We start from the raw sequence: 22,118 nt of genomic DNA, 5'->3' as shown, positions 1-22,118 counted from the left end.
TCTGTATGAGTGTGGGGGGGATCGTGTATGAGTGCGGGGATCGTGTATGAGTGGGGGGCATCGTGTATGAGTGCGGGGATCGTGTATGAGTGGGGGGCATCGTGTATGAGTGCGCGGATCATGTATGAGTGCGGGGGATCGTGTATGGGTGCTGGGATCATGTATGAGTGGGGGGATCCTGTATGAGTGTGGGGGCAGGGGGGTCGTGTATGAGTGCCTGTGAGTGCAGGGGATCGTGTATGAGTATGGGGATTGTGTATGAATGTGGGGATTATGTATGAGTGTGGAGATTATGTGTGAGTGTGGGGATCATGTATGAGTGTCTCCAGGACGGACAGAATATCCCCTGGTGGTTTAAGTCAAGTGGGGCCCAGAGAAACTCTGGACAGATAAGAGGGTGATGCTCTTAGTTCCTCTTTTTACCCATAAAACAAGCGGTTCAATAGAACAATACATTGTTTGCAGGAACAATATGTTCTGAAATTATAAGCTCTGAAATTTATTCCTGAAAAGATCTTTAGGGCCCCAGAAAGGTTTAGGCTCCCATATGGTTCAGGGCATAAGCTCTTTGCCTGGAGGTGCCCTGTTCCAGCCCACTCCCAGGCAACCTGTGAGCTAGGCCTGGCCCTTTCCAATTTCCTTGCACCCCCTTGGAGCAGGTGCTGACCAGAACTGCTTGATCACCCTCCCCTGGCACAGGGAGTTCTGTGATCATCCATGCTCCATCAGCATTCTCTTTTGACAAGAAGCTTGTTTTGTATAATCTCCCACCAGAAATGATGGAGGTGGCCTGAGATGAAGATGAGCCTCAGTAAAATCTGTTATGTTTTACTTCTGGAAAGTGGGATTCAGCCTGGATTATGAAGTACATGAATTTGTGTTTTGCAGCTCAGTGGCTCTCAACCTTGGCTAGACAGTAGAATTATGTGAGGAACTTTAAAAATACCAAATACCATGGACTTGTTCCAGAATAATTAAAATCAGAATCGCTAAGGCTGGGCCCTGACAGCAACATTTCTTAAAAGCTGGTGAGTAGAATGTGCAAGGAGGGCTAAACCTTAAGGGAGAAGATGGCGAGACAGTGAAGGCGGCTCTAGTACTGCTACTGCTACTTGTAGTAGTGCAGCTAGTACTGCTAGTGAACAGTTACTAGGTGCCTATCATGTGCTGGTGTTGTTCTGATGGGATTACAGGCACCCACCACCAGGCTCAGCTAAGTTTTGTATTTTTAGTGGAGATGGGGTTTCGCCATGTTGGCCTGGCTGGTGTCGAACTCCTGACCTCAGGTGATCCACCCACCTCGACCTCTCAAAGTGCTGGGATTATAGGCATGAGCCACTGCCCCCCGCCAGATCTCTGACTTTTCATATCCATTGTCTTGTCATAGAAGACTTAGGTGGTCTTGAATGGCAAACATGCTTTGGTTCTGCCAGCTGAGACCTAGGTGTAATACGGTAAACAGTGATCTTCAGATTCTGAGTTATAAATCCTGGCTTCCTGATTCCTAGAATCAGACTTCACATGAGTTTCTTGAAATGCATCTTTGCTAAAAATAGTTTATAAAACTGTCAAAGTAGAGAGACCTTGATAACATACTGCCGTGCAGAGACTCTGGTAGTACATACAAAGTCCTCCGAGTGCACCAACTAACTCCTGTGTACTTGGATTTGACACCTTTGCACCTTTCCATGTGATCCCTCTTGTTACATTTATAACCTCCCTGGGAGGGCTCCATCATGAAGGGTTAGATGGGTAAGGTGAAATTTAGATTGTGTTATAATTTAGCTGGTTGCAAAGTCTGAGATCACTTGCCTTCTAGTCAGGTCATTTAAAAAACATATTAGGCCGAGCACAGTGGCTCACACCTATAATCCTAGCACTTTAGGAGGCCAGGGTGGGCAGATCATGAGGTCAGGAGATTGGGACCCTCCTGGCTAACATGGTGAAACCCCGTCTCTACTAAAAATACAAAAAGTTAGCTGGGCGTGGTGGTGGGCGCCTGTAGTCCCAGCTACTGCGGAGGCTGAGGCAGGAGAATGGTGTGAACTGGGGAGGCGGAGCTTGCAGTGAGTGGAGAGCCTGCCACTGTATTCCAGTCTGGGCCACAGAGCCAGACTCTGTCTCAAAAAAAAAAAAGAAAGAAAAATTAAACCATTAGTGTGGTGTAGTTGGTTTTGGTGTATTCTTCTATCAATGTATAGACGCATGTAACCACCACCATCTGCAAGGTATAGAACAGCAGCATGGAGTTCCCAGGGATGGAGTAGGGCGTCAAAGCCACCTTTTGTCTCCTCCACTTACCTGAGAGGCCTGGTTAAGCTTAAGTTTCTCTAAGAGGTTAAGCTCTATGGCCAGCCCTCACTAGTGATTTCTTGGCAGTTAGGTTACAAACTCAGAAAGTTTGGCTGATGATAAGAATGGGAATGTGTGAAGTTTTTCCCACTTGACAAGACACTGTAATTCGTGATCCTCAACGGAGGGACTTGAGCCATGAAAACAAGGCTGGAATCAAAACTCTAAAGGTATAGGTTACTTTCCAGAAAGAAATAAACTGATCTACCTATAGAGGCCTCTGAAAATAAGAGTGTTCTGCCTGGCAGAGTGCTGAGCCTGGGGTGTCCTGGGTGGGTGTACACAGGACATGTGGAGGAGGGTGTCAGGAGCATGTTTGTCCTCTGTCTTGGTCCAGACCCTTGCCAGCCCACTTCCGCCTTTTCTTCCCTTCCCCGAATTTAGATCTTGAGCTCCATGCTCAAAGGCCTGGAGGGTTTGGGGCTGCCCTTCCATCCCCACAACTTAACACCCACCCTAGACTCCTTGACAAGGCAAAGCAGCCAGAAGCTCCTTTGATGCCTGGGAGCCTCTCCAGGAAAGCTCATTTTGATAACAGCACTCATCCTTTGATCTCCACAGGGAGCAAGTTACCAACTTCATTTTTAAAAATTCTGACAGTTTTGTTGACTTTGCTCTCTGATGAAAGCGTAAAATCCTAGGATGAAAAGCTCTACCTAAATATCAAATAATAAAATAGTTATACGCTAGAAGAAGAGAAACTTGCTGTCTCCTGCTAAATAAATGCCTTGTGTCCATGCAACTTTGCTTTTCCCCTTTCATACCTCTCTTGTCAGGGCAAAGCATTTATAGACTCTGAGTTCTAAGAAACCGTGGGAGCACAGTAATCTGCTGGTGAGATAACTGAGATAACAGGGCCCACGGTCCAGGTGCCAGCACTGAGGAGCCCCATTCCTTTCTGTGCACAGAAAGAAGCATTAAAGAGAGTTGTCTCATTTCTGGTTGGGCGCGGTGGCTCACGCCTGCAATCCTAGCACTTTGGGAGGCCGAGGCGGGTGGATCACCTGAGGTCAGGAGTTTGAGACCATCCTGGCCAACATGGTGAAACCCTATCACTACTAAAAATCCAAAAATTAGCTGGGCGTGGTGGAGGGTGCCTGTAATCCCGGGTACTCGGGAGACTGAGGCAGGAGAATCGCTTGAACCTGGAAGGTGGAGGTTGCAGTGAGCCGAGATTGCGCTGTTACACTCCAGCCTGGGCAACAAGAGCAAAACTCCATCTCAAAAAGAAGAAAAAAAAAAGAGAGAGAGAGTTGTCTCATTTCTGTGATGTGACATCTGATTATGAAAGTCTTCTATACTGAAGGCACGGGGGAGGAGGAAGGAAGAAGGATGGAAAGGAAAGAAAGAAGGAAGGGGAAAGATAAGAAAATGACTAATTATATTAGAATATTTTTGCATTTTATGGAGCTGGAGGTATCAACAGTAGTCAGCCTGTATGGGTTTGAATTCTGCTGTTTGTTTACTGGCGATGTGGGTAAGATGCTTAACTAATATCACCTTGAGGGGTGCTTGTGAGGATGAGATAAAATGATCTTTATAAAGTGCCTGCCAAGTAGTAAACACTCAATAAAGGTTGTTATACAATCCAGTGGCAAAAAATAGGATTTTCATTTCTTACTTGGTTTCTAGGTCCTTCTACAGAATAGGAGGTGCTCTGTAAATACTGACTGAATATGTAGATGAGAGAATGCCTAATGAGGAGGTGGAGAACTAGTGCAGCCCACATTGCCCACCTCTCTTGTTACCATGCTTAGGAGCTGCTGTCATGCACGTCAGCGCATCTCAATTTTGAGGTAATGCTTAACCCTACCAGGGAAAGAACTTAGTGTAGACCTAACTGTTAAGATAGCTACGAAGCCAGTGTCCTTAAAACCAAAAGTCATTGAGTAGAAAAGAGATAGGATTGACCATTTGGCTCTGATACACTGTTCTCTTAGTTTCAGTATTTCTCACATTTAGAACTAACAAAGAATTTAACTGTTGAGTCAAAGGTTTGCCATAGGACTTAGACCAATACCATGTGGAAGGTAGTGAGAAGGATTGTCTAGAAGGAAGTGTGAGATGCAGTTAGACATCCAAGCTGAGGAGTTAAGGAGTTAGTAGGTACCCAAGCTTGGACTTTGACGAAACAATCAGGCATATAAATTGTTCTTTCTAGGAGTTTTGAGGAACATCAGTTCTTACGGAAACGTTGAGTATTCTACACATCTATGTAGAAGCTTTACGGATTGAACTTCCTGTTTCCACTAAGGTTGAATAGACAGTGACAGTAACAACAATCCCAATACTTAACTTTTACCAAGGGCTTACTTGGTGCTTGATCCTGACTTAGATGCTCTGTATGCATTATTCTACTTAATCCCACACCATGTCTATGACCTGGATACCATCATTCTCTTCATTTACACAAAAAGAGATAGATACAGAGAGATTAAGAAAATGACCCAGTATCATAAAGATAGCTAAGTCAAGGCATTGAGTTATAAGGGGATAAATTATGAGGTGGACTTCTGCACAATGTGTGTCCTCTAAGATAGGTCTTTTCTCCAAAACTTCATGATTAGTACTTCTGTTCACTTGTTAAAAACATTGGGCCAGGCGCAGTGGCTCACGCCTATAATCCCAGCACTTTGGGAGGCCGAGGCGGGCAGATCACTTGAGGTCAGGAGTTCAAGACCAGCCTGGCCAACATAGAGAAACCCTGTCTCTACTAAAAATGCAAAAACTTAGCTGGATGTGGTGGTGCATGCCTGTAATCCCAGCTACTCGGGAGGCAGAAGCAGGAGAATCGCTTGAACCCGGGAGGGAGAGGTTGCAGTGAGCGGAGATCATGCCACTGCACTCCAGCCTGGGCAACAAAGTGAGACACCATCTCAAAAACAAACAAACAAACAAAAAATTGCAGGCCCTTTGGCTAAGGAGCAAACTGGGCTAATGTACTAGTAATAGTTCCTTCTTACAAGCCATTGCTAAGGTTTTGGTTAAAGAGTTAGTTAATGTGGTATTTCATTCATTAAGTGAATACTAAGTACCTACTATTTTCTAGGCTCTGTTCTAGGAACTAAAGCAATGAACAGGTCACACAAGTCCCTGTTCTTATAAAGCTTGTACACTGGCTGAAAGAGACCATAAACAAGTAAATTAAGTGTGCTATTTTAGACAGGGTATTCAGAGTGAGCATCTATGAAGAAGTTCCATTTGAACAGAGACTGAATGAAGAGGGTGGGGAAGAGCTTTTCTGGAAGAGGAAGAAGCCAGTTCAAAAGGCCCCTTGTTGACAAGAGGCTGGAGTGCTCTGAACCACAGAGAAGGCTGTGGTGGCTGGTGGTGCATGGAGGGGGAGGTGGGGCCTGGTTGTGCAGGGCCTTACAGACCATGGTAAGGAGCTGACTCGTGTGTGTAGAGAAATTGAGTTTAAGCAGAGGGCTACCATGATCTAGTAGATAAGGTTGAACGATCTCTCTGGTTGCTATATGAGTAAGAGAGGAAATTAGTGATAGAGATACAGGGCGTCTCTTATATGGCCCAGAGGGGCTGGTGAGAAGTGGTCAGATTTGAGTTATATTTTGAAAGCCAAGCCAATAGGACTTGTCTTTGGGTTGGTATGTACAGCATGGGGGAAAAAGATGGATCAAGAATGACTCTTGGTCTTTGGCCTGAAAAATGGGACACTTTTGGAGGAAGGGATATATTGTATAACCCAATAAGGAAGACAGTGGAGGCAGAAATTTGGGGGATGGAATTGGAGCAAATAGGGTTCTGTTTTGAACAGGGGAAGTGTGAGATGCCTTTAGACATCCAAGCTGAGGTGCCAAGAAGTTAGTAGGTACCTGAGCCTGGAATTTGAGGTATGAATCAGGCATTTAAATCATTCTTTTTTAGGAGTCTCTAGGAACTTCAGTTCTTGTGGAAACTTATAGTATTTTAGAAATATTTAGTTGTCGAGGCTGTCTTTGATCCTTGAGATTGATTCCTGGAGAACATGCTGGTGTGTGCTGGCATTTCTCATGCTTCCCCTGGGGAAGACATATTCCCATGCTGAGCAGATGGGAGCTCCAGGCAGCCACACCAGCTGCACGGTGGTAGAATATTTCTAAATAGTTCTCCAGGCACAGGCAGCTGTTTTTCTGAGTTCTTTGACACATATAACCTCTACTAAGTCCGACATAGATCTTACATCCTATTCATGCACGTTCCCAGTGGAGTGTTCGGTACATTAATTAAGGTCTAACAAATTGTTCATCATGTTCACATTTAAAAGGGCCCTAAAATAGCCCAATCATGGGAATGCCAGGTATTTGTGTTTGAGTGTCTTATACACTAAAACTGGACCCGGATATTCCTTTACTATATACAAATGGCCATTGTGAACACCAAGTGAGCTATAAATCAGAAGATGACAAAGAAAAGGGGATGGATGATGACTCAGTATGGAAAAACCTATAAGCCAGAACCCGCTTATTTATTATGTTTGGTTTCGTTTCCCCAGTTCAACTGTCCCTGGCTTAAACTCTCTTTCCCCCTTTTTAGTCCAGTTTCTTGAGTCATTTTTGCTCTCTGCTGTCAAAAGCACCTTTCATCCACTCAAAGTAAGACACTGATCTTATTCCCCAATCATCTGCTGTTCTCTGGAGGTTTTCTTATGGTTCTGTGATTTTCTACATTTCATTCCATTAGGTCGTTTGGTCATTTTTGCTTTTCTGGTGAGATGATTTTCCCTAGACTCACAGGAGTTACCCCTCTTGGGTAGGCGCCTCCGATTATACTGATTGCATCATTGGCTCCCCAGGTGATCAGATGTCTCCAGATGGTAATGTTTACAGTGCCTGCCCCACACAGAAGCCTGAGATGGCAGGAAGGACTCTAGGTAGGCTTTTCAGATGGGTGGATGCCTGAACATGCTCTGGAAAAACCAGTCTTCTCTCCTCTCTGCAGTTTGCCAGCTATGTGACTGTGAGCAGGTTACTGAGTTTCTCCAGGCCTCTGTTCTTCCTCTGATAAAAGGGGATACTTCTAATCCATCTCTGGTATTTGCATTAAATAGATAAATACCTGTAAAGCACTTAGCAGAGTACCTGCTACTGAAAGGAAGTCAGTAAACTTTAATTCCCTTCCAAATCCCCGTGAGTCTTCTATTCATCAGGAAACAATAGCCGTGCACTCTGCATACACACATGCCAGTAAATGGCTATTAGTGAAAACAAATCAAGCTCCAGAAGCAAGCTATCCTGAGGAGAGAAGCGAAACGGACAATTTTAAGACAAATTGGAGAAAGAGGGTATGGGGTTCAGGACCGGTAGCATCAGCATCTCTTGGGAACTGGTTAGAAATGCACGTTCTCAGACTGGGGCTGGGCAGTCTTGTTTTAACAAGCCCTGCGGGTAATTCTCATGTACAGTAACATTTGAGTATCAGTAGTCTAAGCTAAACTCAGCAGACAATGGGTGAGGAATAATGGTGCGTGTTACTGTGTGTGTTATGTATGTTTGTGTGCATACATACCCATGTGTGTAGAATGTTTGTAACAGCTGAAACTATTAATCAAACATGGTAACATCAGCAAAATCCAGTCAAACCAGTGATTAATTGCCCATTTTTCTTTGGTACTGTTGTCTGAGTAGAAATACTGTATAACTAGAATGCTTATGTTCAATAACTTTGCACTAAATTCATCTGGGGTTTAAAAAATGGATTCATCAAGTTTTTTCTTTATTTTCTAGGAAATTCCACTTACTTGGATGACCATGGGCCACCTCCTAGTAAGGTAAGGTCTTTGCTTGTGATGTAAGTCCCCTTTGTCTTTTGTCATACAGCCTCCAACAAGCAGGAACAGATCTCTCCTGGACATGAATCATTCACAAGAAGCAGTCGATGACAGATGTGAAACTGATGTTTAACTTCTAACAAGGAGGAAGCAGAAGAACATGATGATAGCCCAGATGACAGGGAGAAGGAGCCATTGTTGAATCAGTGGCTGTAGCTGCCCAGGCATTGGAACCTGAGACTGACTTCAGACCTCTGGCAGCGTCTCCTGTTTGCACCTCATTTTCATTTGCCTTGGCATCGATGCTGGCCCACAGTGTGATAGCCACACCCGGCCTCCCCTTGCCTTTGGGATTTGGAGCTAGACTCACATCTGTCCTGTTCTCTCCAGCCTAACTGGGTTGGGATACTCCACTCGAGGCCCTGCCAATACCTCCTCAAGGCTGCACTGGCCTGGCCTGTGAGTCTACTTTTGTTTTTCCTGTAAGTAGTTTTGTCTGACTTAAGGGGCAGAATAATCCTTTAGTATAGTTTCCGTAACACTGTTTACTTTGAGCTCAATGAAAACGGAATGCTAATCTACTGAAAAATGAGCAAACTAGAACAAATTGATCGTTGTATATAAGAAAATACATGCAATGCAATCAATTATCTTTTATTCTAACCGTATGTCCTTTGTACTTTTTTGACATCATTTTTTTTTTTTCCTTCTAGGAAATGATGGGGATAGTTGATCAGTACTTGGGAAGGGGTTGTGCTTGGCAAAATAAGAAGTTGACAACCCTCCATCTGTCACTTCAAGAATGTTCTTTCTGGCCGGTGAAATCCTAAAGTGTATATACAGCCACTCTAGCTCTCCCTATACTTAGCTGTTTTCTTAGTCTTTGGCCACTTAAGGTGATGCCTACAAAATGCAGTTGTAAATACACAGTGAGAAGATAATGAACCACCAACTTTAGAGGCTTTGGGGAAATTTACTCCCGTATTAGCCCATTCCTGCATTGCTATAAAGAAACACCTGAGACTAGGTAATTTATAAAGGAAAGAGGTTTAATTGGCTCACAGTTCCACAGGCTGTACAGGAAACATGATACTGGCATCTGCTCAGCTTCTGGGGAGGCTTCACAAAACTTTCAATCATGGTGGAAGGCAGAGAGGAAGCAGGCACATCTTACATGGCCAGCGCAGGAACAAGAGAGATGGGGGGAGGTACCACACACTTTTAAACAACCAGATTTCACAGGAACTCACTGTCACCACAACAGCACCAAGGGGGATGGTGCTAAACCCTGAGAAACCACCCCCATGATCCAGTCTCCTCCCACGGGGCCCCTCCGACACTGGGGATTACAATTAGACATGAGATTTGGGTGGGGACACAGATCCAAACCAAATCAGCTCCAAAGTCTGTTTAGACCACCCCCAAATTCATGAGCATGAACTTTGGAAGAAGATATTTCTGGATTCAACACTGGCACTGCCATTTCTAGCTGTGTGACATTGGATGAATTAGTTAGTATTTTGAGCCTCAGTTTCTGATATGCAGGGTGGAACTAAAAATACTGCCTACAGCACAGGAAGCCTAAAATGATTGAATGAGCTGATGTATGATGAGCACTTGACACTGACATGTGATAAACATTAAATCAAGGGTGGCTGCCGTTAACTGGACTGCACGAACATTAAAATTATTGATGAGTGGTACAGCAGTATTTATCACAGTCATCGAATGGTTCTACCACTTGATCCACCACCTGTTTATTGAATGACTGTGATGCTGCAGGCAGTAGAAATACAAATACGAAACAAAGCAAGAACAACAACAACAAAAATAGCCTCTATTCTAGATGAGCAAAAGAATATAGAGGATTGTGTTCTCTCTGGGGATAAGGACAGTGTCTAACTCATCTCAGTATCCTCACATTCTTGCATTAGCCTCAGTGCACAGAGGCACATCATGACTATTCATTACATTTCACTGAATTAGACCATGGAATCCAGAACTGGAATCTGAATTAGGTCTTCTGGCTTCCATCCCAGGTTCTTTGACTAAGCCAGTATTCTCAAACTTTAGCTTGCATCGAAAGTACCTGGAGGCTTACTAAAACACAAATTGCTGGGCCCAGGCCCCAGAGTGTCTGATTCAGTGGGTCTGGGGTGGGAGCTGAGCATGTGCATTTCTCACAAGCTCCCACGTGATGCTGATGCTGTGAGTCTTGAGTTCACATTTGAGAGCCACTGTTCTAAAGGCCATGAATATAAAGAGAACTGTTTCCTTAGACATTTTCTGTGATGTTTTCACTGTTAATAGCCTAGAGAGGGTGATATGGCTATTATCTAAAGTTTATTTATTAATGTAATGATGACTCACCATCGTAAGTTTTCTTGTAGAGAAAACATTTTTAGAGGGGTCAATCACCTGCCTAGGAGGGACAGTAGAGGGAGAAAAGAAGAATGGTGCCAAAGATCTGGTAGGTGTCCTCACTAGTGACTTCCTTTGTCTCCCAAGTAGGGAGGGGCCAGGTCAAGCTCTCCACAGCCCCCTGCCCTGTCATGATGTCAGGGAGTAGGATTAGGTGGCTCTGTCAATGGGACCCATCAGCTGTTTTCCTCAATGGTTTGTTGTTCCTGGCTTGATAAACTGGGATTTACCTGGTCTGAAGACCCAGACCCTCTTTTTATGAGCTTGCCTTTTTGACTTTTTTCCTTGGTGGCCAGCCTGAGTAACACTTTGGTCTTCCTGCTGGTCTTGCTGTGGCTGGGTTGTCTGTCCTGCCTGCCTCTTTGCTGGGATAGTCAGTGCCTAGATTCAGTGTTTTCTGACTTCACTTCCCGTTCTCCCATAGGGTTTTCCCTAGCTGTGCCTCTTCCCCCTGGCTCTGCAGTCTGGTCTTCAACTCCCCCGCATCTCCCCCACCTGCTAACTAAAGCTCCTTGTAATATGCAAAAATTATCAGGTTATAGCAGATTATTCAGACCCCTTTAGAGTAAATCCAGTTTTATAAACTCTTTCCTAAGTTTGAAAATTGGGAGCATAATCTCTTTAAATCAGCAGAAGTTTACCTAATACAGAATCTTTCACTAGAATTGTATTTTCATTATCTGGGATTGGAGTAGCAAAAACACTCTTGATTTTCTAAGCAGTCGCCATAAGAAGAAGAATATAAAAATGGGTAAAAATAACACTGGTATGTGAACATCTTCTCATCCGTTCTTATTGCTGCTGGCAGGGTGGAAATGAATCCCAGAAGTGATGAGGTCAGGCTTCCGGATAAAGGTCCCTCAAGTGTCCCGTGGGGTGGGGCCTCAGTGGTTTAGGTCTGTAGACCACTGGCTTATCCAGGGACAGGGTGGCATGCAGACGATGAGGACTCACACATGCCTGGCCTCTGGAATGAACCCTTACCCTGGCAGGGAAAAGCAAGACTCAGTCCAGACCCATCTTTTTCATATTTGTTTAGCGCTCAAAAATAACTTTTTGATGCCAAGACTGAAAGAGTTGAGATCTAGATAAAATAAGATTTTTAAACCCTGAAAATATACTGAGGTTACAGGCGAGTTCTCATTTTATTAAAAGTTCAATTTCACAAGTTTCACATTCCACAAGTAATAGCCATTTAGGGAATGGGGTGTGCCACACAACACATACTGGGCCCAGGTCCTCATTCTCTCCAGTATTTTCGTAAGGAAAAAACAAAGGCCTCTGATTTTCACTTGTTTTTAAAATCCACTTGAACCTCACAGCTCACCTCGGATATTGAGCTAACCCATTATGTAAAGGTCTATGTTAATATTTTCTTTCGGTTGCCACATTTTACTACTACTTTGTGTGTACACAGAATACAGTGGTTTAAAGTTAGAGCACTGACTAAGAATCACCATGGAGATTTCTAGCGAATGAAACAGAAAGATTATTTTAAGTACAAAAACAAAAGCATGATAGCTGTTTTTGTAAAATTGCATGCATATGTTTGTCTGTGTGTCTACAGAGACAAGCCTGGAAAGGGTAGTGATGTTTTCTCCAAGTGGTGAGATTTTGGGAAGTTTTTACCCAGTTCCTTATACTTTTATGCATAATTCGAGTTCATTAAAGTAACACCTGCTCAATCTAAAAATCAGAAAAAGAAATTTTCTGGTGTGAGAGAAGATTAAAGTTGGGTTCAAAGGCTTCAGTGCCCTGGCCTCTGCGACATCACGTGCAGTGTCCACAGACCCGAGAAACTGACATTTCCCCTCCTTGGCTTCGTTTCCCCTGGGATGTGGGTACCTGGTGCAAGCAGTGGGCAGCAGTACCTGGTGCAAGCAGCGGTCAGCAGCAACGATAAGTTCTGTCAGCAACAATTAGGATGTGGATATCATTTCATATATGTTAACTTCCCAAACCCCATAGATAAGGAGAGCTGTTCTAACCACCTCAAAGATAATAAAATCACTATCCATATCTGTTTTCTCCTGTGTGCCACGCACTATGCTAAGCACTTTGCATGCAAAATGTAATCTCTATAAATGATATAAGAGAGGAAGTAATTTTTTAATCCTTACTTACAGATAAGGGAGCTGGATTTTAGAGGGACAGGCTAACTTGCCAAAGCTCATACACTAAGTAAGCATTGGACTTGGGATTCCAGCCTAGGGCTGTGTGTGTAGCTCCAGCGCCCGTGTTTTTAACCATTTCAAAATTACTAATTTAAGTAGAAGTACAATAATTTTCTACCTTATTTCTAAATTTTTGCACTTTTAAATAAGCGAGCTGGTACATTGATTAGTACAATACACAAATTTTAACCTTCAGTATACCAGAAAAAAATAGTCATCACCATTTACCATTTGGGTTCAAAGGACACTTAATTTTTTAAAATCAATGCCGTGAACTTTTTCACATCTACTTTATCCGTTTTCTTCCAGTAACCTTTGTATACTTACCTACCTTCAGCCCCTGACCGTTTTCAAACTGTATATAAAGCAAATTTTGGTATACCAACTTGAAGAGGTGAAAGAATACCATCCCACATTCATTTAGCAACCCAGGATGGTCCATGGTCTTTTCACAAAATATTATTTGAGGGAATCCTTCCTCTTGAACGACTGACTGTATGAGAACAGCATGTCTTTTTGTCCTTAGAAACGTATTGTTCATTCAGTATATTTAGAGAGTTTATGATGTCATCATCTGAAGAGTCGTAGTCTGAGGTTTCATTTCCATGATCACTTTCATCATCATCATTTAGAGTCTTCAGGGCCGTTATGTGATGGCTTGCATTCATCTCTGATGCTTCTGTTGTTTGTGTAATCTCTCTTCCTGTCAGTTATCTTCTTTTGGTCATTATAGGCAAGAACGAAAAATTCGAAATTCTCCACTCTAGTCAATGAAATTAAAACAAACTACAAAGGTGTTGTCTCTAGTCTCCTTTTATATCCTCCAAAAAGATGATGTAATACTTTGGGTAACGCTATAAGAAAGATGGAGGATGGCCGGGCGCGGTGGCTCAAGCCTGTAATCCCAGCACTTTGGGAGGCCGAGACGGGCGGATCACGAGGTCAGGAGATCGAGACCATCCTGGCTAACACGGTGAAACCCCGTCTCTACTAAAAAGTACAAAAAACTAGCCGGGCGAGGTGGCGGGCGCCTGTAGTCCCAGCTACTCGGGAGGCTGAGCCAGGAGAATGGCGTAAACCCGGGAGGCGGAGCTTGCAGCAGTGAGCAGAGATCCGGCCACCGCACTCCAGCCTGGGTGACAGAGCGAGACTCCGTCTCAAAAAAAAAAAAAAAAGAAAGATGGAGGATGATGCAATAGTGACAGTCTATTTCACTAATGAATCATTCCCCTGGGCCCACACCGTTTAATATGGTAGCTATTAGCCTCAGGTAGCTATTTAAATCTAAATTAATTAAAATTTAAAAAATAAAAATTCAGTTTCTCCATTGCACTAGCCACATTTCAAATTCTCTGTAGCTATAGGCAGCTAGTGGTTACTGTATTGCACAAGAAAAATAGAACATTTTCATCATCAAGGAACATTCTACTGAATGGCAGTGTTCTAATCCATTCCATTGTTCTTATATTTTTCTATTACTTTAGTCTTTTTAAACCTTATTGGGAATAATTGATATATAACGGGTGGGTGATTGTTCCTGAAATGATGAAATAGCAAAATATTTCCAGATACAGGAATAATAAAATTACAAAGATCCCATAATGGATCTTAGATTTTCTTAAATGGTCTGCTGGACCCATATGGTAGTTGCAAGGTAGAATGAGTTTTATTCTCTTTCTTTTTTAAAAAAAGGTATATTTTCTCTTTTTCTTTGGAACATCTCTAAGAAAGAATAAGGTTATAAAATATTAATCCATACAAATAGCTAGAACTGCTTGAAATTTAGAAAACCTAAAAAAACTAAAAGTGGTTCCTGTGGATGCTGATAGTATAGTGAGGGTTAAGCTATATACTGATATCTACACTTGTATACAAAAGCACTTTTATATATAAAATATTATTTTTGCATATAAAGTGTTATTATTCAAAATTCCGTTGTGAAATGGGTTCATTAGAAGAAGGCTTACAATTATGCTGATCCAGCAATCTCCAAATGAATGAGAAGTAGTAATATGAACTGAGATAATATTTGTATAGTGCTTTGCTGTGTCTGGCAATGAACTATTGCTCAAGAAAGTTGAGTCCTTCCAACCCACACCCCCAGAAGCTAATTTCCCTTTAGTATTAATTGTTTAATGCCTACTTAGTCTATGGGATCAGGACGACATTTAAAAAACTGAAGATGATCTCTGTCATCTAACAGCTTATAATCTGGTGGCATCATAAGGTTTGATGGAATCAAAGACTGAGAGCACGTGGTTCTGTGGTTGATAGATTCTTAAGTCTAAATGACGGGCATTCATCCAAGTGTTTACTGTGCATCAAATTTGTCTTGGCCTCTGTGCTGGGTGCTGAGACTAACAGACCACAGAATGCACAGTCTCTGCCCTCCAGGAGTTTAGTCCAGTCAAAGGACAGGCTGGCAAACAGATTCATACAGTAAGTATGCTAAGTGGGCTGCTGGATGCTGTAAGGATGCACATTCAACACCAGAAGAATGCAGGAAGCTCAACTTGACCTTTTTTCCAGGTGCAAGTCCTGAAGGTTGAGTAGGAGGAACTAACTAGGTCAGATAATCTGGGATGGGGACAGGCATGGTGGCTCATGCCTCTAATCCCAGCACATTTGGAGGCTGAGGTGGGAGAATTGGTTGAGCCCAGAGAGTTGGAGGTTACAGTGAGCTATGATTGCATCACCACACTCCAGCCTGGGTGACAGAGTAAGACTCTGTCTCTTAAAAAAAAAAAGTCTAGAATGGAAAGGATGAGAAGCAATGGGCCTCACTGCTGGAGTTTTAAGAGTGGTAGGTGGGAAATTGAGATATGAACTGCTTTGAGGAGTTTGCCTTTAACAGGAAAGAGAGAAAAGATGATCGCCTAGGCAGTGGAGACCATGTCTACATAATTGTGGAGTAGGAAAGGAGTGGTCAGTCACAAATCCAGTTTTGAATAGTGTCGTGGATTAAATTGTGTTTTCCCAAAAGATACATTGAATCCTAACCCCAGAATCTGTGAGTGGGATCCTGTTTGTAGTCAGGCTCTTTGCAGATGAAGATGAGGTCATGCTGGGGTAGGATGGACCCTAAAGACAATGATCGATGTCTGTATAAGAAGAGAGAAATTTGGACACAGAGATAGAGACCCACAGGAGAATGCCGTAGGGACATTGGAGGCAAATTGGGATTATGCTGTTATGCTGCCACAGACCAAGGTACACCAAGGATGGCTGGCAGCCACCAACCAGGAGAGAAGCATGGAGCAGCTTCCTCCTCCAAAGCCCCAAGCAGGAGCCAGCCCTATAGACACCTTGATTGCAGATTTCTGACCTCCTGAACTGTGACAGTAAATTTCTGTTGTTTTAAGCCACCAAGTTTGTGGTACTTGATTACAGCAGCGCCAGGTAGCAATACAAATGGATTGAGTTTAATATATTCAGTTATTATGCCTTTTAGGCATTATTTGGTTTGATTTAAGAAACATTGAAACCATTTTTAGAAGCTTATCATTAGGATAATTTCAGTGCTTTATTTATTTATAAATAAATATTATTTATTTATTTATTTATTTATTTATTTATTTATTTAGAGACAGGGTCTCACTCTATTGCCAGGCTGGAGTGTAGTGGCGCGATCTTGGCTCACTGCAACCTCCACCTCCCTGATTCAAGCAATTCTCCTGCCTCAAGCAATTCTACAATTCAGCTTCCTGAGTTCCTGGGACTACGGGTGCATGCCATCACGCCCAGCTAATTTTTGTATTTTTAGTAGAGACGGGGTTTCATCATTTTGGCCAGGATGGTCTCGATCTCTTGATCTCGTGATCCACCTGCCTCGGCCTCTCAAAGTGCTGGGATTACAAGCATGAGCCACCGTGCCCGGTGTTTCAGTGCATTTTTAAGTTTTTTTCCAACCTTCCATACAACTCAGGTTTTTCCCCCAACCTTCTTTCTTCATTTTTCCTCATTATTCTGATGTTTTTAGCTGTTATTACCCGCAACATTCTCTCCAATTCCTTCTATTTAAAATTCATTTCTGCTGTTCAAATTGTGTTATCTTGTATACAAAAAACATATTGTATTACATCATATTTTTCTCTGAAAAGGATCTCAGTGACAATTCATTTAAGACAAAGTTACTGAAGAGAGAGGTCCTGTTGCCACCCAACAGAGGGACATGAGAGCAACAAAGAAAAACAGTGAGGAAGTCTGCTGTCTTCCAAACAATGTGTCCCTATTTCTACAGGAGACTTCTCAGCTTGACGGTTAACAACATGATATGGTTTGGCTGTGTCCCCACCCAAATCTCATCTTGAATTGTAGCTCCCATAATTCCCAAGTGTTGTGGGAGGGAGCTGGTGGTAGATAATCATGGGCATGGTTTTCTCCATACTGTTCTTGTGGTAGTGAATACGTCTGACAAGATCTGGTGGTTTTATAAGGGGAAACCCCTTTCACTTGCTTCTCACTCTCTTCTCTGGTCTGCTGCCATGTGAGATGTGTCTTTCACCTTCAGCCATGATTGTGAGGCCTCCTTAGCCATGTGGAACTGTGAGTCCATCAGACCTCTTTCTTTTGTAAATTGCCCAGTCTTGAGTATGTCTTTATCAGCAGTGTGAAAATGGACTAATACACAAAACTACCACAAGTTCCTAAGAAAGATTACATTTTTGTTCCCCCCCCCCCCTTTAATAACTTCTTTAGATTTGGAGACACATTAGCAGAAAGAGGTTCCATGTTCTATAGTAAGAAAACTATGATGTCCATTCCTTGCTTTGAGCTTAAAGATGAAAACCCAAATATATTATAATCATAGTAGGTAAATTACTTACAGAAGGTATTGGGAGTACAATGACCTTCAATTGGCTTGGTTAAGCATTGGTGACCTTAGAGAAGATTTCTGGATCCAAAAGTTCCCATTTCCCAGAGGGCGGGATTGTTGGATTTTGTGTGTGTACACAGTCTCCTGTGGTCAGCATCACTTTTACTTGCAAGAGTAGATTTCAGAGAAAAATGGATTTCTTGTTTCTATCTCCCAAAACCTCAAAGCCTGTTCGTTAGGATATAGACATGCCCATCCACCTGGTTTTCCTCTTCTCTGTGAGGACCTGCAAGAAGCAAATAAATCTCTGGCACAAAATTGCATTGTGTGCGGGGCCGCCCTGCCTAGCATGCTTCCATGTGGCCACAGCTCCGGAAGCCATTGCTGCTGCTAAGAGGGTGCCCCTGGTTCCACGCTCCTTTTCATTTTTCTGTAAAGAACATCCGATGTAGTAAAAACTCACATGTCTGATTTTCTTTGAAGAACAAAGAACTGGCATTCTCAAGAAGTTCATAATACTTTCTTATTTTTGTTTAAGGCTGAAATGATGAAGCCTCCTTATTTTTGACTTTTCAATTATTTTTAATTATGAACTATTCCAAACACAAAAAATGAGTGAGACTAATAAAATATATATCCAATATTTCCAAAGCACTCACCCACCCCTTAGGCTGAAAACGTGACTCTGTTAATTTGCTGCATGCTTCCTTCTGACTTTTCTGATCATTCTTGGCGCCTCGGAGGAGGCTGAGAAGCATCAGTTTTAGAATCAGATCTCGGTTCAAATCCTAGCTACGTCACTAGTTACCCTAGGTACTCTAAAATAAGTACTTCACCTCTTTGAGCTTCAATTTTCTATTTCTGAAAGAGAATAGTAATGCCCACCTCTTAGGATTGTGAGGCTGAAATGAGATCACTGGAATGCACTTAGCATGATACCTGACACATGGTAAGCACCCAGCAATGGGTCCTTCGTTCTATAGCTGTTTCCTTGATGTAGATTCTGGTAACTCCATTTGCTATAACTTAGAGCAAGCCTAGTTCCCAATCCTCCACCCCACTCCACACCCTATTTTCATTGGATTTTTACTTTTTTATTTTTTTTAATTAAAAAAAATTATTTTGAGACTGAGTCTCACACTGTCATCCAGGCTGGGAGTATAGTGGTATGATCTCGGCTCACTGCAACCTCCACCTCCTGGGTTCAGGCAATTCTTGTGCCTCAGCCTCATGAGTAGCTGGGATTACAGGCGTGCACTATCATGCCCAGCTAATTTTTGTATTTTTAGTAGAGATGAGGTTTCACCATGTTGGCCAGGCTGGTCTTGAACTCCTGACCTCAAGTGACCTGTCCATCTTGGCCTCCCAAAGTGCTGGGATTACAGGTGTGAGCCACCAGGCCCAGTCTTATCTTTTTATTTTTAATTTTTTTTAGAGACATAGTCTTGCCTTGTCGCACAGGCTGGTGCAGTGGCACAATCATAGCTCGCTGTAGCCTTGACCTTCTGGGCTCAAGCTATCCTCCTGCCTCAGTCTCCCAAGTAGCTAGGATTACAGGTATGTGCCACCATGCCCAGCTAACTTTTTTTTTTTTTTTTTTGGTAGAGACGGGGGTCTCACTCTGTTGCCCAGGCTGGCCTTGAACCCCTGGCTTCAAGTGATCCTTCTGCCTCGGCCTCCCAAAGTGTTGGGATTATAGGCATGAGTCACTGCAACTGGCTTCTTTGGATTTTTAAAAGCAATTACATGCCCATTGGCATACCAGATATGAATCTCTTACCTTATAAGAACATTGCGGGCTTGTAGTTATCCCCGCTTTGATGCCTTTGGGTTAATTCAGGACACTAAGCAAGGCCTTTCACAATCCCTTGCCATTTTGTTTTTTCTTAAGAATATATTGTTCTCTGCATTCAAACCTGACTTTACCCAAAGTCCTTTTAAAAAAAAATCCTGCAAAAGTACAAAAGTGAAGCTGCTTTTGATTTTATGGAAGAATCAATTGCACTGGGTAATAGATTTGTGTTTAATGATTCATGATAAATATATCAGGTTTAGAGAAAGAGAGACCTAGCAAGACAGAACGAGGCTGGGAGTCAGGAATCAGTTTCACTCTGATGAACATGACCTTGAAAGAGTCCCTTCCACCCTCTCATTTTTTTGATTGTTGCAAGTGATAGGAAAATTAATGATGTGAATAATTTTATTTTTAAATAATTATAAGAGCTTCTGAGAGCACTGTATGCTATAAAGAACTTTATGCTTTGGTATTCTGTTGGAGATGGGTAATTAATAGCTTAGAAGGTAAAATAATCTGCAAAAGGAAAACAAATCAACCTTACATAATAGGGTTATTGTTTTTTAATCCCAAAGTCGCCTGTATTCTCACTTCACTCTTACTTCATGCACATCACATTTCTTAAACCATTTATGTGGAAGTGTTTGGCCAAGCTGGCTGCTTTCCGAGATTTCAACTTTCATTGGGGATCCATGTCCAAGTGCAGACAGAGTCGTTCTAAATATATCAATTTTATGAGCATGTAATGTGTCTACTCTTGCCCAAGAAGAACATAACGAATTCATTTCTTCCTCCACAAATGTTTAGTGCTATTAAGCACATCTTTCATTTTTTTATTAAAAAATTCTGTGAAGCCACAGGTTTAAAAATATGTAGTTTACGTAATTGTTCTTTTAGTATCTTCCCCACCCCAATCCCCAGGGGCCAGTTATTATTGATAAGATGTTCACCAAGCCTTATCCAAACCAGCATCAGTTACAATCATGGGCTTAACTTGTTGTTGGAGCTGGGCTGTCTATAACAAAAATGAAGGACTTTAAATGAAGCATGAAATTTTAAAATTGCACATTGTTGTTGGAAAGCATATTTAATCAAGAAATTGCTTTAGCAAATTAAGAAAACCGATGCCACTATTCCTTGACAGAATGGCAGTTGCCTCAGGGCTTTCAAAGTTGTAGTAACATAATCATCTTAGCAGCTCCCAATACAGCTACCTAATTCTTTTCTTGTTTATTTTTTATTTGATTGTATGATCATTTCTTTGTTTTAAAAATTATGCATGCTCCTATTGTGTTTTAATTTGGAAAGTACAGAAAATTGTAGACTAACAGGAAAAAATAGTTACCCACAATGCCACCATGCAAGGGCAACTAAAATGAACCACTTTCAGAAGCCTGTCTAGTCTTTATAGTATATTAATAATATTCAAGCCTCCTGTCACATTTGTTGCAAATATTTCATCAGTCCTTGTATGTTTAATCAAAGTTGTGCATGCACATAACACAAGAGTTTACAGAACCAAAGCCCTCGTTGAGAAACAGGGGCCCCCGATGGCGTCCTGCACATCACTTTCTGCTCTTTTATCTGGTTCTTTAGTATTAACTTCATATCCCTGGTTAACCTGTTATGTTGCTGCTTCTGGATTTCATTCAGCTTTATGCATTGTCTGTGCAAGAGAAGGATTTAGCTCTTTCACTGCAGCTGGCCCACCCACCACCCCCAGCACCCTTCTATGTCATCCATCCTTCTTGCCTAGATGTATGTTATTGGGGCTAAATCAATGCCCAGTGATTTTATTGTTGCGACTAGGTAGACAGGAACGACAGCTGAGCCATTATGATGATGTCTCCTTTTCTGCTTATCTTTTCATTTCCTTTATAACAAATAATTGTCTTGTTTTGTAAATTTATTTACATACTTTTCTATGATCCCCAATTTATCCTTGAACTCTTCTCGAGTTGTGTAAATCTCCCTGGAGCCTTCACACACATTAGGTGTTGTATCAGTGTGGAGTTGATGAAGTCTGTCTCTCCTGGGGTCTTGCCTGCTCCCATCAGGACAGGTTGCTCGCTCAGCCTCATGCTCAGGTGTATCTTAGGATCTCCTTTCACTCTCTTCTGTATCAATATGGTTTGGCCATGTCCCCACCTAGATCTCGTCTTGAATTGTAGCTCCAACAATCCCCACATGTTGTGGGAGGGACCCGGTGGGAGGTAATTGAATCATGAGGTTAGGTCTTTCCCTTGCTATTCTCGTGATAGTAAGTCTCACAAGATCTGATGATTTTATAAAAGGGAGTTTCCCTGCACAAGCTCTCTTCTCTTGTCTGCTGCCATGTGAGACGTGCCTTTCACCTTCTGCCATGATTGTGAGGCCTCCTAGCCATGTGGAACTGTGAGTCCATTAAACCTCTTTCTTTTGTAAATTGCCCAGTTCGGGGTATGTCTTTATCAGCAGCATGAAAATGAACTAATATATGTATTCACTCCAATTTCCTGCATTACCATATTGTATTTTTTCCCTTTTGCTGCTGTAACAACTACAGCAAGCTTAGTAGCTTAAAGCAACACACATTTATTTTCTTACAATTCTGGAGGTCAGAAGTCTGAAATGGGTCTCACTGGGCTCAAACTGAAGAGTCAGCAGAGATGTGTTCCTTCTGGAATTTCTAGGGGCAAATCCATTTCCTTGACTTTTCCAGCTTCTAGAGGCCACCAGCATTTCTTGACTTGTGTCTCCTTTATCTTCAAGGCCAGTATTGTTGCATCCTCAGATCTCAGACTCGCCTTCTCC

At 42.3% G+C, this 22,118-nt stretch overlaps 1 protein-coding gene across 1 annotated transcript in view; it reads left to right on the top strand.

Moving 5' to 3' along the window:
- Nucleotides 1-22,118, top strand: part of UST (uronyl 2-sulfotransferase) — a 317,391-nt gene that overhangs the window by 119,424 nt on the left and 175,849 nt on the right. The window contains exon 2 of the mRNA XM_050787162.1: nucleotides 8,076-8,119. Coding sequence (XP_050643119.1) covers nucleotides 8,076-8,119 — 44 coding nt within the window. The remainder of the gene's footprint in view (nucleotides 1-8,075; nucleotides 8,120-22,118) is intronic.

The sequence above is a fragment of the Macaca thibetana genome, chromosome 4, assembly GCF_024542745.1.
Source record: "Macaca thibetana thibetana isolate TM-01 chromosome 4, ASM2454274v1, whole genome shotgun sequence".
NCBI lineage: Eukaryota > Metazoa > Chordata > Mammalia > Primates > Cercopithecidae > Macaca > Macaca thibetana.
Note: the sequence above shows the minus strand (reverse complement) of the source record. Positions and strands in the feature narration are given on the sequence as shown.